The sequence below is a fragment of the Notolepis coatsorum genome, assembly GCF_963971535.1.
Source record: "Notolepis coatsorum genome assembly, chromosome: 17".
Classification (NCBI taxonomy): Eukaryota; Metazoa; Chordata; class Actinopteri; order Aulopiformes; family Paralepididae; genus Notolepis; species Notolepis coatsorum.
In genome coordinates, this window is record NC_140181.1 from 17,894,633 (window position 1) to 17,911,727 (window position 17,095).

At 44.2% G+C, this 17,095-nt stretch overlaps 1 protein-coding gene across 1 annotated transcript in view; it reads right to left on the minus strand.

Annotated features, from left to right (window-relative positions):
• Positions 1-12,583, minus strand: part of ntsr1 (neurotensin receptor 1 (high affinity)) — a gene marked incomplete at both ends in the record, with an annotated part of 158,334 nt that extends 145,751 nt beyond the window's left edge. The window contains 1 exon segment of the mRNA XM_084333358.1: positions 12,548-12,583. Coding sequence (XP_084189484.1) covers positions 12,548-12,583 — 36 coding nt within the window.
• Positions 12,584-17,095: the final 4,512 nt, after the last annotated feature.

The window sequence follows — 17,095 nt, forward strand, 5'->3', positions numbered from 1 at the left end:
GTGACAATCATTCATATTCCACTAGAAGGAGCAGTACTGATTTTATTCTTACAAAATTTGACTCACTAATATTAGGGCACAAATACTTTTTTATATTCTGCGGCATTGGAGTGGAACAAGCTTCCAGTGGCCCTGAAAAACATCGAAGAGGGGGGAAGCTTTAGACGTGCCACAAAGAAATGGCTAGCCAGTGAATTGTAGAGTAGCCACGTCTAGGAAGGAGAGGGTAGTCTCTGTTAGGGGGCTTTCACACTCAGCCTTTTGTATCGAATCACCGTCCCGGAGCACGGGGGGGTGTGTTCTCACTCACCCCTTTCGGGGTGCGAGTCGGCGCTGATTCGTTTCACCCCCCGCTGAACGGGATCACCTGGCAGAGGTGGTCTCCGGTTCGGCCCCGGGGAGAACGGGGGGTGTGGCTTGCGAGCTTGTACCTATTCACGGGCGTGGCACTGGACTCCTCCTGGTTGCGTCTCGTTGTAGATGTGGCCTAAGGATACCACACAACTCCATGAATGTAGTTTTCCTCATCCGGAAATTTTGTAGCCATTCCGGATCCCCCCAGCTAGCCAGGACATGCTGCCACAGCACACCAGGCCTCTGTCGAACCCATACGCTCCTGAGGTAGAATAGAAAGTACATTAGTATACATTAGTATATTCAAAAATATAAACGTCTCTCCTGCATTCCTCAGGGGGAGGGGGGGGGGTCTGTGTAGCTTCCTGGAGTGACATTGAACACAACAACAAAGCTACCACATTATAATAATAATATATAATGTCAAATCACAGGTTCATCATGCCAGTAGTAGACAGTGAGACAGTGAGAGGTAGGAGGTATAAATTGATTGAGTTATATGTATAGAAATAGAGTATAGGCAACAGAGTTCAAAGTATACAGTATGGTAACAGAGCCTAGGGTTATGTACAGTGGCGGACTGGCCATCGGGACGTTCGGGACGAATCCCGATGGGCCGGAACCAAAGTGGGCTGGTCCAAAAAAAAAAAAAATCTTTTTTTTGTTTACTTTTTTTTTTACTTTTTTTTTTATTTAACTTTTTTTTTTGTGCCAGTGTGTGGGCCAGTGTGTGGGCCACTAATGTGGGCCGGTGTGTGGGCCAGTGTGTGGGCCAGTGTGTGGGCCAGTGTGTGAGTCGGTGTGTGGGCCACTAATGTGGGCCAGTGTGTGAGTCGGTGTGTGGGCCGGTGTGTGGGCCAGTATGTGGGCCAGTGTGTGTGCCGGTGTGTGGGCCAGTGTGTGAGTCGGTGTGTGGGCCGGTGTGTGGGCCAGTATGTGGGCCAGTCTGTGGGCCGGTGTGTGGGCCACTAATGTGGGCCAGTGTGTGTGCCGGTGTGTGGGCCAGTGTGTGGGCCAGTGTGTGGGCCAGTATGTGGGCCAGTCTGTGGGCCGGTGTGTGGGCCAGTATGTGGGCCGGTGTGTGGGCCAGTATGTGGGCCAGTCTGTGGGCCAGTGTGTGGGCCGGTGTGTGAGTCGGTGTGTGGGCCACTAATGTGGGCCAGTGTGTGTGCCGGTGTGTGGGCCAGTGTGTGGGCCAGTATGTGGGCCGGTGTGTGAGCCGGTGTGTGGGCCAGTGTGTGGGCCGGTGTGTGGGCCAGTGTGTGGGCCGGTGTGTGGGCCAGTGTGTGGGCCAGTGTGTGGGCCGGTGTAGTGTGTGGGCCGGTGTAGTGTGTGGGCCAGTGTGTGGGCCGTATGTGGGCCGGTGTGTGGGCCATTATGTGGGCCGGTGTGTGGGCCAGCAATAAAACAATAAACAAGTTGCATAAACTAAATCAGATTAAAAATGATCACAGTTCTGGTTTGCCTTAAGATGCAGTTTAAGATGGGTCTTGAACATGGAGTATGTAGGGCACTCTCTAATCACAACTGGTAGGCTATTCCAGTAGTTACCACTTTTAACAGAGAACACAGTTTTTGCAATGGTAGTATACCGAAAAGGCACCTTACAGTCCCCTCTACTGATGGCCCTGGTGGTAATGCCAGTGTCTCCTTTCTGTTGGATGAACTCATTCAATGGGGGAGGGGCAAGTCCATGCAGAACCTTGTACATGAAGCAAGTATATTTGAAAACTTGGAAATTCTCGAAACTTAGCATGTTATGTTTTTCTAAAACATTACAGTGATGAAATGAAATTGGTTTCCTATCAAATACTTTTATGGCTTTTTTGTAGAGTAATTCTATTGGTGTAAGAGTAGTGACATATGAAAGAGACCAGTTGATAAAACAGTACTCGATGTGTGATAAAATCATTGAATGCAGAAACATCCTTGCAGCATTAACTGGCAGGCAGGGCCTGATCTGCCTGAAGTTTTCGATGTTAAACTTGACTGTGTTTGTCACTTTCTTCACATTACTTTTTGAAGGTCAATGTAGAGTCCAATGTGACCCCAAGATACTTGAATTAATGTACAATGTCCAGCTCCGCCTCTCCCAGAAACACATTAGAGTGAGTGACCTCTACTGGTGACTTTGTGAACATCATACACACTGTTTTATTGGTGTTAAGTGAAAGACATGCTTTTGTTAGCCAGTCTTGAATGAGACATGAGACATCAGTGAATGAGATTCACGTTTCCTCCCAACCGCGAGTAGGCCTAGAAGCGCAGAAATGGAGAATGCAAAAAAAGAAAGGGTGGAGCTGAAAAAGCTAGAATTGCTAGTAAAAGACGCAGAACAATGTTCTAAAATTACAGACATGTTTAGTAGAGGAAGGGCTGGCGTTAGAGTAGCTGCTGCTGCTAATAATGATGAAGTTCAAGTGGAAGGAACCAACAGTAACATGACAGGTGCGTGCAGTAGCCTAGTGCATATTCTACTGTTGGTGTGTGCCGGTTCATGAGGGCTAGCTAGCCTATACTAGTTCTTGCAGTGATTTCAGTCATTCTATTACAAGACAATGTGCTTTCCGTATTCCTGATTCCTTACAGCACGTGGACGTAAATAGTCGTGACTCGTGGAGTTTTTTCTCTGACTAAAAGTTTAGTTAGCAATGTTAGGACTAGTGCCCACCACAGCATCAGAAGCTAAAGTGCGAACCTAGAGAGCCAATCAGAACCTAGGACGGGCTGCAAATTAATTGGCTACTAATATTATAATAGTAAATACTCAAATAAAATACTATTATGTTCCCTTTCAAATTTTCATGTTGATATAATATTGGTAATCTAATTGATTGAATTGATTAGTTGCCATTTTACATGCTTAAATAAGATGTACCTTAGAATTCCCAACAGTTAGCCATGTTCTCGATTAGTCTCATCTACATGTTTGTAGATAACCACAGCTAACTAGCTTAAGCTAACAACTAGGTCAACTACTACCCCGTAGTTAAACAAATGTGATTGCATATAACAGCTAACTGCTACAGCTAAGTTGGTAGTTAGCCTATTCCATTAATGTTGAATGTATTTATGAAGGTTGTTGATGGTGGTTGGCGCTGAATAGCAGACATGATTCCGTCAGTCTGCCACAGGGAAGCTGTGTTTGCTGATGCTGCTCACGACCACCAGTAGCGTATGACTGTGTGAGTGTGAATGCTTGATGGTTTCTGTGAAGCGCTTTGTGGAACAATGCTGATATACAGTTAAGAATGAGTAATTCGCTTTTGGTTTTTAAGAAAATGGTTTGTAAAGCTATTTTTGAAAACTACAAGGGTGAATAATACTGTTTTTTTTTGCTATTTTCTTTTATAATGCTGTTTTGGAGTCTTAATTTTTTTTAAATTTTTGTTAAGAATATAGGACAGGCATAGGCTATATAAGCATTGCTTCAGTCTGTACCTTCTCAGTCACTGTAAAATCAAATATTGTTAAATGATGGTGTATATTGTATTGTGTGAGATGATGACTGAATAAACTACTACTACTACTACTACTACTACTACTACTACTACTACTACTACTACTACTACTACTACTACTACTACTACTACTACTACTACTACTACTACTTTGGGTGTTTTCAAAAGGCTGAAAAACGCTGTATGAATTCAAGCCATTATTATTGATTGCTGATGTTCTTCTTATGCAGTTGACTCTGAGGAAAGAGAGAGCGCCCAGTCCAGCACAGCTGACCCTGAGGGGAGAGAGAGCGCCCAGTCCAGCACAGCTGACCCTGAGGGGAGAGAGAGAGCCCAGTCCAGCACAGCTGACCCTGAGGGGAGAGAGAGAGCCCAGTCCAGCACAGCTGACCCTGAGGGGAGAGAGAGGGCCCAGTCCAGCACAGCTGACCCTGAGGGGAGAGAGAGCGCCCAGTCCAGCACAGCTGACCCTGAGGGGAGAGAGAGAGCCCAGTCCAGCACAGCTGACCCTGAGGGAAGAGAGAGAGCCCAGTCCAGCACAGCTGACCCTGAGGGGAGAGAGAGTGCCCAGTCCAGCACAGCTGACCCTGAGGGGAGAGAGAGAGCCCAGTCCAGACAGACAGACAGACACACAGAGAGAGAAAGAGAGAGAGAGAGACACAGAGAGAGAGACACAGAGAGAGACACACAGAGAGAGGGAGAGACACAGAGAGAGACACACACACACACACACACAGAGAGACACATACACAGAGAGAGAGAGAGAGAGAGAGAGAGAGAGAGAGAGAGAGAGAGAGAGAGAGAGAGAGAGAGAGAGAGAGAGAGAGAGAGAGAGAGAGAGAGAGAGAGAGAGAGAGAGAGAGAGAGAGAGAGAGAGAGAGAGAGAGAGAAAACAAGCTCTTGGAATGGGTGTCTGGGAGGAAGTGGGGGGTCTTTCGATGTTGATTAAACGGCAAGCAACTAATGTCATGAGTGCCAAATTAAAGGACAATAAATCCAATCTAACTGAAATTGTGTAGCACAGACCTTTTCTATGGATCAAAACCTCAATATTATTATGGTGTAGTTAATACTTCATGTATCCTTAATCCCTAGGCTAATGAGGCACTAAGATGTTAGTAAAAAAAAAACATATGCCAATGACAGGAAGTAACGGTATATGTATGTGTGTGTCTCTGTGTGTGTGTGTGTGTGTGTGTGCACTGTGCATGAGTGCACATCTAGGGGCGGTGTGTAGATTTGGTCTCCCTGATGTTGACTCCTTAGCCACAGCCTTGGGTTGTTTAATACTGGACAAGTGTTTCATAACGGCCGTTGTGTGGGCCGGTTTCGGGGCCGGTGCGTGGGCCGGTGCGTGGGCCGGTGTGTGGGCTGGTGCGTCTGAATGTCCCGGGCTGAATTTGTGTCCCAGTCCGCCACTGGTTATGTATGTGCAAGGTGCAGTTATCTAGTTGAGATTAATACAAGTACAGTAGCTAAATGGATTGTTTCAGTCATTATAAGGGCATACCAATATTTTGCAGGTGTCGATCGAATGAAAGCAAGACATTACAGTAACGTACTGACTTAAGATGCAAATATAAGCAGACACTGATTTTATAACTGATATTTGCCCTCTTTATGAACAACAGATGAGTACAATGGACAAGGCTATAGAAAGGTCTGTGTGGTAATATTGCCTTGGAATTTCATAATTAATATGTGTGAATAAATTGGAGAACCATAAATATAAAGCCAGATGTACCTTTCAATAGCAGAGTGGACTTAGTGGCTAAACAGTCTCAACTGTCAGTTGAGACAGCTGCATCAGATAACAGCTGCAACAGTTACTTCAACCCCCACTCAAGCAATGACTAAATTAGAGAACTAACGACACCTTCTCGAACTGACTGTATGTAAATGCTGATCAGAGAAAGCTGGGTTGACCACAAGGCAGACCAGTTTAGACTTGTTGAAGCATGAACACTAACTCACAGACAAAGTAATCTATTAATCAACTGTTTAGTATCAAAAGGTATAATATGATGTCTGGTATCAGTCTTAGAAAGCACTGACTGTACTTGGATGATATTAGACATCTATAGCCATATAGAAGGAATGTTAAAGTTATATATTATTCATTTAAGAGGAGATTTCTGTAGGGACAGACCCAATCAGGAAGACACTGACGGGGGCCACTAGCGTCCCCCTCTGGGTATTGAGTCAAGATCCACACGGGAGATCAAAGGGGGGGGCAGCCAGCCTCCCCCCAGAGAAACCCAGAGGGAGGGGCTGCCAGCGCCCACAGGACACCCCCCACAAGAAGACGCTAGGATTGGACCAGCCATATGTATTATTGGCTAGAAATGATAGTATATAGGGCCCTACACAGGGTTATTCAGGAGCTCTCGGACCCAACCAGGGGTCTGGGGGCTCCCCCACCGCTTCGAAACCACCCAGAAACAACCGTGAGCTGATGCATTGTACGTGAGTAACTCATGGGAAACACCAAATGGTTGTTTATAGATTAGAGTAATGTTGTACAGATCCCTGATCTGTAAACCAGATTTACTCATGTATAATGTGTACAGTAAACCATGTATGTTCAAATTATGTTAACCAAGTGACTGTTTGATGTGCAGTATTTAGGTTTGGGATGCAAACCTGATTGTGATATTTCTGTACAACAGACAGCTGTTAAGGTTATCTGATCATCTTTTGTATGTAGAAGTCAACCTTCTATTCACCTGGGACTCCTGGCTCTGATCAAATAAATCAGCTGAGTTGAACTACAATTCTGGTTTGTCTGGCGTACACGTTTTATTCTTCATCTGCATTAAGCCAGATGTGGAGACCAACCATTCTATCAAGTATGAATCTTTCCTCCTCCTTCCAGATAATCAATCTCATTGTAATTGTGCTACAATAACCACAAATTATTGTAGGAAGTCTGTGGGATTTTACTACAGAAATGGTGCCGTGCTGCCCTACCCTTTTGTGTCTCCCCCTGAAAAGGTGCGGTAGGGTCTTGTTATATGTATCATATCTGGATCTTGCTGTGTGTTGGGGACACGGGGCGAAGAGCTGGGGTGTTGCTGCGTTTGAAGTGATTAACGATGGGCTTGTTGTCTGAATGGATGAGGGAGAGGAGAAGGATGGAGGTTGGTTGTGTACGCCACTGTTTGGGGCCCGCGGTGAATATGGCGTCTGCATGCAGGGTTGGGGGTTGCGGTGGGAACAACTGGAGCGGTAAATGCAATATTATTAAAAACAGACTGCTTTGTTTTGTCAGCCAGGACAACAAAGAACTGCTTTATACTGAAAACAGACTATATCAACAACAACAATATTTTAGCTTGTGTGTCCGGAGGTATGACGATCGCGCTTGTTGTGCAGTGAACATGCAAACGTAGGCTTTTTGTGTTTGTGTGTTCATTCAGACACAGGAGGCCGGTCTCGGCCCAGCGGGCCACGGGGGTTAGTTAACTCGTATGGAATGTACGTTATGAACTATACGGGGGAGTTGCACCAGGAAGGGTGGTGGCGCACAGACTATCTGGTCATGTTGTGGGAGCTAGCGTCGCATGACGGCAGGTAAAAGGCTTTTCTTGCTAGGAAGCACGGTTATTCTGTTGTATACGACAGGGGCGCGTTCTGAGTATATAATTGCCCTAAAATTATTCTCAGGAAGAGGGCGCAGGTAAGACGAGGAGATTTGACTGTTCTGAAATGGAAGGGGAGCTGGGTCCAAGGTGCATTGTGTCCCTGCTTGTAGTCACAGATAGCGGGACGGGGACCGTGAGTGACGGGTCAGTATGGGCATAATTGCGTCGGGCTAAGGGTTCTGTTACTATTTCAGAACATACGAGTCAAGTATGGTGAAAGGTTGTTGACCCTGGCATGATCAGCGCAGGGGTCTGTGCGATTGCAGGATTAAAACGTAGTAGTTAATGGAGATGTAGGGTGCCGGCGTGTTCAGGGTGCGTAGTACGTTCTCTTGAGCGAAACCGGCCTGTTGATTAATTACGTTCGCTGTGATACAAAAACGATTCGGTCGAACTGACTGATAAGTACTTAATGGTTTTGTTATGATATTTTGATGACCAACGGACATATTATGTTTGAGGCGAGTCCTACTGTTGGCTGGGGCTAGCTAGCTTAGCTCTGTGGAAAAGTCCGCGGTGAAACTGGGGACGTTACAATGGCGTTATGAGAGGATTGATTAAACACTGTGGCGGCGATTACGAGTAAGAGGCGGATTGAGACGCAGGGTGGCGAAATTGTGGCCGTTTTGAGGGTTATTATTAATGCGGTAACGATTGTGTACGATATTAAGAAGTCGCTGCTTGATGACGTCATGGTGTTGCGTGGAGAGTGTGAAAGCGCCCATGGAGCCGGAAGAAGAGAAGGGTAGGAGAAAGGATTCGTGTTGACTATATGTGCGGCGTTGGTTGGTGAGAATGTTTTAAAAATTATTCTTCTTTTATAGGGGTTGGTTATTTTAGGCTTGTGTGAGTTGTTTATGCTTTGATTGGTACTGAGCGAATTGCGTGGATGAATGGATCTTGGAAAGCACGGCTTCCGTGAGGGCCTTGAACGTCGCATCAGAGCTGGCTAAGCTAGTTAGCTTGCGGGCTGTTGTTGTGTGGCGTTTGCGGGCGACATATGTTACGTTTCGAGTTTTGAGAATGATGTTTGGGGAGGGGTAGAGAACGTGGCAGGTTGTGAATGTCGGGGCATGTTATGAATGTGTGGCAGAATTTGGTTGTCGTAGCAACGTTATGGGGACAGTCGCAACGTTGGCCACTGCGCATGCGCGGTACAGCGTGGATCCATGCATTCGTAATTCATAATTCGCTCGGAGCCAGGGATTGTGGGTAATTGTATGTTGTACATTATAATGGACTCTGCGTTATGTAAAATGGTTGTATTAAGTATATTGTACATTCTGTGGGTTGTAAACAATGTTCTGGGAGTGGGTTTGGTGGTGTTACTACAAATTATATAGGTGTAAGCATGTGGTGGGATGATTTAAAATACATGCCCTTAACTTACTTGTAATAAATGGGCAGTAAATATGTTACACAGGGGGAGTCTTATCCAAGGCATATCGCTTGCGTCATATTTTGATTAAAGCGTCTACATTATAGTCACATGTCATCTGTATACAGTGGTAGGCGTTCCCGGAATATCCTGTTTACAGTTATCAGACATAGCATGGTGGGAACTTAACTGATAAATAATGTGCTTTTTAGGATGTACAAGTGTGTTTTGATTATTTTAAGATGTTTGTATGAGGGAAATCTTTAGTACACTGTTATTGTGTGGACACAGGTCTCAGATTTATGGGAGATTATAATTTGTTGGTGGGGCCTTGTTGTCTGTGTAAGAAAGCAGTTTTGTTAGTACATTGGCGATTTAATACAAGTGCACGGGCTAAGACACATAACATTGTTAGTGGTTGGTTTACGTACGCACATTTTGACACAGGAATATTTTTATCCAAGGGGGGAGGAGTAGTTGATTGATTAAAAATAGTCACGTTTGTATATAGGAACATTCCTAAACCTGTTTACAACAATTGAGGCTTGGTGCACATTTAGGACTAACCACTATAATGTTATGTTGAGATGAAACATGCTTACATGTATAATAATTAGAGTTGATAGCGTATTTCCAGTTTTTTTAAATTTGTGTAACATGTACAATTGTATGCTTGGAATAATGATGCTTTGTTTTTGATACAAGCCCGGTTGTGAAGCAGGATAATTTACTGATGCTTGTTTTAGATTGCTAAATCTTTGATACACTGTTGATGTGGTTAGGACATGTGTTTATGCTTGTTTTAGGTTGTTAAAATCTTTGATATAGTGTTAAAGTGTTGACACAAGCCTTCGATTTGTAGGATAATTTATTGATGGAGGCTTGCTGAAGATGACAAATTTTGACATGAGTGTTTTATTAATCCTTAATAATTTTATACGCTGGGGAGGGGGTTGGCCTCTCCCTGGGAATGTGTGATTAATTCAAAAACCTGGGGGCGCTTGCCTCTGGGAAGATGAGAAGTGTGATTAACCGTTTAATGATTTACAGATGAAGGGTTGTATTACCCAGGGGGGTAGGAATCCTTTTGAGGCGGGCCAATAGGCCCAAGGGGGGTCAGGATGTACAGCTGTTGTTTACAATGACTGTTTGTTCTTTTATGACAGGATGAGTGAGATTAGATGCAACAGGAGAGAGGGGTGAAGATGAAGGAGACAGTTGTAGAGTGAGAGAACAGTTATTTTTATGACGAGGGAAATGTTGAGACAGGAAGCGTGCTAATACAGGACACAGCTGATGGAGGAGTGAGCACAGTAATTGAATTAGGATAGCCAGCTCAGATGAGGTTAATTACATTGGGGGGCTACCTGTTTGATTAGAAGGAATAGCGGTAGACTCTCAGGGTACTAGGACTGCTTTGAGGTTCTGTCGTTGAGGGAGAGTTCCTAGACTCTCTCTGGCAGTAGGTAGGAGTGTAGAAATTAAGTGTGAATTGTATTAGCCAGGGATGAGTGTAGCCGGATGAGAGAGTAGAAGAGATGGGCTAGGGAGGAGGTAGGCACTCCGAACCTCTAGCCCATAACAGGCGGCAGTGGGCTCGCAAGAGTCTGGGCGCACGTTAAACACATTCTATAGTGCTGGGGAGAAACTGAAGGCCCTCGTGCGTAACGAGGTATGAAATAACATACCACTGTGGCACCGCCTAGTCGGCCCAGGAAACGTCGCACATAAGTTGGTGTGGGCACTGGGTGGTACGTGGGCGACAGTCCACACCTAGGAGCAGGGCGGTGCACCGTAGGGGGCACAGCTCCTGCCATGAACAGGCAAGGCTGGCGAAAACGGTCAATATTTCCATGCCCAGAGCAAGCGGGGTGGGGACAAGACCGTCGGTTTCTAAACTGAGTGGCTGATAGGTACTACGGACAGTCAGCTGCTTGGGGTCCTGACTTGATGACGGACTATGAGGTCGCTATCGACTGGGTCGCCAGCCGGTCAGGAGAGCGTTATGACCCCTGCTTATAGTCACAGATAGCGGGACGGGGACCGTGAGTGACTGGACAGTATGGGCATAAATGCACTTGGCTCAATGTACAGTCAGGCCACGGTAACCTTACTAGCCGATACAGGGTTAGTAGGCGAGCTGTGCTTCTGTGATCAGTGTTTTTGAAAAGAAAATGCTGGGAAGCAGAGGGATGAGGGGTGTCAATTCAGAGGGATCTGAATTGTCTCTCCTAAGATTGGAAAGGGGCCCAGCCTTAAACTGCACCTGAAGGTAAGATAAGGGGACTTCTTCTGTTCATGTGAGGAGACCTTAGCCTGGAAGTGGAGGCCGGTATCCTTGGTTGGGTGAGAGGGGGTCCAGTGTAGGCGGCAATGCGGCCCTGAAAAAGCCGGTTTCCCCACACGTGGTATCTCCTGATCCTGGCGGGGAGAGGTGCATCTAAGTAGGGCAAGGAGTGCATCCGAACGGGAGGAGGGTACTCTTAACTGGAAGGAGGTTAAAAGGGTCAAAGCGGCAGGGGAACTAACCCATTGTCGGTCTGTGGTTGATTAACGAGTGTATGAGAGAGATATATGTTTATAAAATGAATGAGGCGTGGATGGTGTTGAATTGTGAGAATGTGTTGTGGCACTGTGAGAGTGGAGTTTGGTTGAGCTGGTACAGATGGTATTTTTTATTTGAATTTAATTTTTGTATGTATGTGTGAGATTGAGATGTCCTTTAGTGAATGATTGAGCGGGGGATGGGGGCAAAGAGGCTGTGTCTACCCATTCACACACAGGCACACACACACACACACCCATTCACAGACACACACACACACACACACACAGACACGCACACACACACACACACACACAGACACACACACACACACACAGACACACACAGACACACATTCACACAATTTGGTCACACATGCATGCACACACGCCACTTAGCTTTCACTTAAGGTGAGACTAGTCTTAAAAATAACAAAATGTGTTTAGGTAAGGAGTGTATCGAACCACTTGGGTTATACCATTATCATTTGTTTCATATCATTTGTTTTACTGAAGGTGTTTGTCTTTATTACTTTCATTTTGATTTGATTTCTGTTGAATGTGTTGTAGGGATGAAGTATTGAAGTTAAATTTTTAGATTTCTTTTCTATTTTTAATCTATGATTGTGTGGCCTGAATGGGTGTGAATGGAGCCTGTAGAGGGTGACTGTGCTGGCTTGAAAGGTTTTAAATTTCTTTTCTTTTCTTTTTTAATAACCATTGAGGTGGTCTACATGTCACATCTGTTGGAATGTTTTTTGATTATTTGCGTTTTGTTTGTTGTTTCTCTATGATCTGGTGAGAGGACGGTTGAAGCGTGAGGATACATTGGATCAGATCGATGACAGTTAAGTGGTCCCATTACGTTTTGCATAATGATTAACCATTTGGCGTCTCTTGAGAAATATTTGACATATTGTATAAGGAAAATTTGTTCTGTGTTTTTGTTCCCTTGCAGTTCAGGCGGAGAGGGAGGATGGACCATCACAAGTGGGGGATCATGGGGAGAATGTGTAGGGATACATTTCATTAGATTATGACACGATGGTGTGACCCGTTCAGTCAGTTCCTGTGGGAGATTGTTGGATTATGAAGAGAGGTCGCTTGGGACTCTACCCCTCCTTCAATATAAGCCCCGAATACAAAGGCCGGAGGTTGAGACATACCTCCAGACTGGCGGAGTCGTTCGTCTGTAGATCCATGGAAATACAGTCGTGGGTCAGAATATGACGAGGTCCAGGCCTAAAAACAGTGGCTTCAGCTGAGGCTGGCCGACATGGGGTGGAGGGGGGGGGGGGCGAAAACGGTCGGAGACTGTGCAACCAAAGCGTTGAACAAGGGCCTCTGTATGATTGATTGGTGTGTTGGACGGGAAGTGACTGAACGGTAACAACTGGTATAGATTATGACACAACGCGAGAGTACTAAACTAAACACATACACATAGTTAGAGTAAAGAGTAAGGTGTAGGTTATGGCCGACGTGGTGGAAGTTTTTTTCCCTTGCGTGATGCTCCTCCCTCCCTGTCCGTCTGTGCGCAGAGGTGGTAAGATTTATGTCCATAGGGATGTTCATAAAAGGGGGGAGAGGTGAGAAGACCAACTGGGTTGATTATGCAAAATGTGATTGGGCTGACTTGGAAAAAGAATTAACAGGAGAGGAGAAGCAAAATGTATGAAAGAATGAAGAATAATCTCTGTGTCTCCACAGATCATGTCAACGGATACCATAATTTTAAAAAATTGTGTTTTACTTTAATGTGTAATGTTTAGATTACATTGTTTTAATTGTTTTCAACAAATAAGCCTCTGGCTGTGAGCCCAGAGGAACAGAGCCTGATGATAGTAGGTGGTAAACACTGTTTCATCAAAGGCAGAATATGTTAATTGGGGAGCTGGATGAATGGGTCACCAGGATTCCCCGGGAGGGGGCCATAGTCAGGGGAATATGGGGGAGAAAAGAAGAAGACAAGAAAAAACTTTTTGAAAAAATGATTTTTATTATTATATTGTATGGTTAGTATGTATAGAAAATCAAGTCAATATACAGTATGTGACAATGAGAATTGTCAAAGTGGGGAAATGTGGTAATATTGCCTTGGAATTTCATAATTAATATGTGTGAATAAATTGGAGAACCATAAATATAAAGCCAGATGTACCTTTCAATAGCAGAGTGGACTTAGTGGCTAAACAGTCTCAACTGTCAGTTGAGACAGCTGCATCAGATAACAGCTGCAACAGTTACTTCAACCCCCACTCAAGCAATGACTAAATTAGAGAACTAACGACACCTTCTCGAACTGACTGTATGTAAATGCTGATCAGAGAAAGCTGGGTTGACCACAAGGCAGACCAGTTTAGACTTGTTGAAGCATGAACACTAACTCACAGACAAAGTAATCTATTAATCAACTGTTTAGTATCAAAAGGTATAATATGATGTCTGGTATCAGTCTTAGAAAGCACTGACTGTACTTGGATGATATTAGACATCTATAGCCATATAGAAGGAATGTTAAAGTTATATATTATTCATTTAAGAGGAGATTTCTGTAGGGACAGACCCAATCAGGAAGACACTGACGGGGGCCACTAGCGTCCCCCTCTGGGTATTGAGTCAAGATCCACACGGGAGATCAAAGGGGGGGGCAGCCAGCCTCCCCCCAGAGAAACCCAGAGGGAGGGGCTGCCAGCGCCCACAGGACACCCCCCACAAGAAGACGCTAGGATTGGACCAGCCATATGTATTATTGGCTAGAAATGATAGTATATAGGGCCCTACACAGGGTTATTCAGGAGCTCTCGGACCCAACCAGGGGTCTGGGGGCTCCCCCACCGCTTCGAAACCACCCAGAAACAACCGTGAGCTGATGCATTGTACGTGAGTAACTCATGGGAAACACCAAATGGTTGTTTATAGATTAGAGTAATGTTGTACAGATCCCTGATCTGTAAACCAGATTTACTCATGTATAATGTGTACAGTAAACCATGTATGTTCAAATTATGTTAACCAAGTGACTGTTTGATGTGCAGTATTTAGGTTTGGGATGCAAACCTGATTGTGATATTTCTGTACAACAGACAGCTGTTAAGGTTATCTGATCATCTTTTGTATGTAGAAGTCAACCTTCTATTCACCTGGGACTCCTGGCTCTGATCAAATAAATCAGCTGAGTTGAACTACAATTCTGGTTTGTCTGGCGTACACGTTTTATTCTTCATCTGCATTAAGCCAGATGTGGAGACCAACCATTCTATCAAGTATGAATCTTTCCTCCTCCTTCCAGATAATCAATCTCATTGTAATTGTGCTACAATAACCACAAATTATTGTAGGAAGTCTGTGGGATTTTACTACATCTGCTTCTCACCTTGTTGATGAACGCAATTGTTGTTTTAGCACCAGAAGAAAATCAGTTATTGCCGCTGCTTCGCTCTCGTGAAATCGCCTGAGGCGAGCAGCTCGCCTCTGGCTACACAAGCGGGCCTCAATCAAAATGCTGGAAGGTTGATGGATTAGAGAAAATAGCCCAGAGCGCACCCAGACTGAAGTGTGTACACAAACTAGAGGGGGAGAGGGGGGGGGGGGTTCGAATCAGATCTGGGAACGGGCAGAACGGAACGAAATAGAAACGAATAGCGTGAGTGAGAAAGGGCCCTTAGTCTCTTGATAGTATATGTAGAAGTGAAATACAGGTTCATGTTTTATGGGGTTGCTATATGTTTTATTATGATGCTCTATGTTTTTATTACGATGATCTATATTTTATTATGATGCTCTATGTTTTATTATGATGCTCTGTTTTATTATGATGCTCTATGTTTTATGATGTCTGTCCATGTCCAAAATCAGGCACCATGATGGAAATAAGTGCTTGCACTTTCTCATGTTTTTATCCCTTGGATGCTGTCTTTTACTCCACAATAAAAATCAATAAATCAATCTCATCCCTAGCCCTGCATCTAATCCAGTCCTGCCCCTGGCTCAGTAAAGGCCATGATCTTGCGGCGAAGCGGGGTCGGGGTGCTGATCCTGGGGGGTCCGGGGGTCCTGGGGTGGGGGGGGGTTATGGGAGTGGGGGAAGAAATGTCAAATGTCTTTTGTAATGTCTGTGGTAGCATAATGTACATATTGGGAACCTACTGAGAAAACGTAGGCCTAAACTGGGCTTTTTCTTCCGTTTAAAGAAATGTTTCCCGTCTGAAGCCAGGAAGAGAATTGTGCAGAGTTCCTTTCTGTCTGTATTAGACTATGGCATGCGTACCATGCTGCTATACGTTTTGTAAACGGGTGCAGGCTCTCGCACCCACCACTGCACTTTGTATCAGTCTTTAGGATGGTCCTCTCTGTACCAAAGAAGACAATCACATGTTGATTTTTATCCTGAAGTCATTGCTAAGTAAGCTGCCCTTATATATCTCCAGACTTCTGTCCTTTTATACTTTCTTTTTTTAATACCAGATGAGCAGCAAATGGGATGATTTTAAATGTTCCTTTGATGCAGTCAGAGCTTGGTAAAGCTGCATTCTCCCACTATGCTCCCTTTTTATGGAATACGCTGCAAGTGAAACTTTGTCTAGAGGCACTTCCTACTGTGAATGCTTTTAAAGGTATGCTACGACTAGCCCTTCATGAAACATGTAACTGTTTTACCTGATGCTATTGCTGATCTGATTATGCTTCTTGCCACTGCACAAATGGCCTTCTGTGTTTGTATATATATATACAACGTGACCCTCTTTGCGCCGCCCCAGTGCCTCAAATAGATCCGCTATCAACTCTATCTTTAATCTTTCAAAATGTTCAGTTGCTATCGCTATTAGCTCTATCTTTAATCTTTCAAAATGTACAGTTGCTATTGCATGCACTCATCTGTGTTTCACCACACACATGAGTGCATGCTTACCAACTGTCCGTCTGCAACACTACTATCACCAACATCTAAGAAGGGAGATCCCCCCTTGAATGGCCCTTCTAAGGTTTCTCTCCTCCACACTGCCTGTGGAGATTTTTTCCCTATTGTTAGGTTTTAGTGAGTTTTTCCTTACCTTCGCGTGGGGTATGTCTGGGAGTGCTTGCATTCTTTCATTTATTTGCATTCATCTAAAAATGTTTGGACCTTATGGTGTTCTTGTTCTGTTCTTGACTTATTGTTATGTTTTCTTCTTGACTTGTTTAAAGAAGACCTGTACGGCCCATGGGGACATTAACGTGTGTTGTCGGGCCCTATAAATAAATTTTATTTGATTTGATTTGATTCTTTTATAATTTGATTTTTATATCCTGTTTTATTATTTTTGTTATTTCTATTGTCATTGTTGTTATTATTATTTCAATGTCTTGTGAAGTCCTGTTTATTGTTATTATTACAGTATTGTGTTTTGTCTTGTTTCAGAAACAAATTCAATTAAATAAAAAAAATAAATTGATAAAAAAAAGAGCCTGAAAGCAAATGATTTTAATTTAATTTGTTACCAAGTTGATTTGCTACTGTATATGATTGGTTTGAAGTGGTTCTTACGCGACATCCTCACGATCCTAGCATTGCTTCAAACCAATCATATGATTTTATGACAAATCTGCAATAAACTAAGAAATGCAGAGTGAAATGCAGAGAGAGAGAGAGAGAGAGAGAGAGAGAGAGAGAGAGAGAGAGAGAGAGAGAGAGAGAGAGAGAGAAAGAAATGTATGGAATGAATGAATTAAAT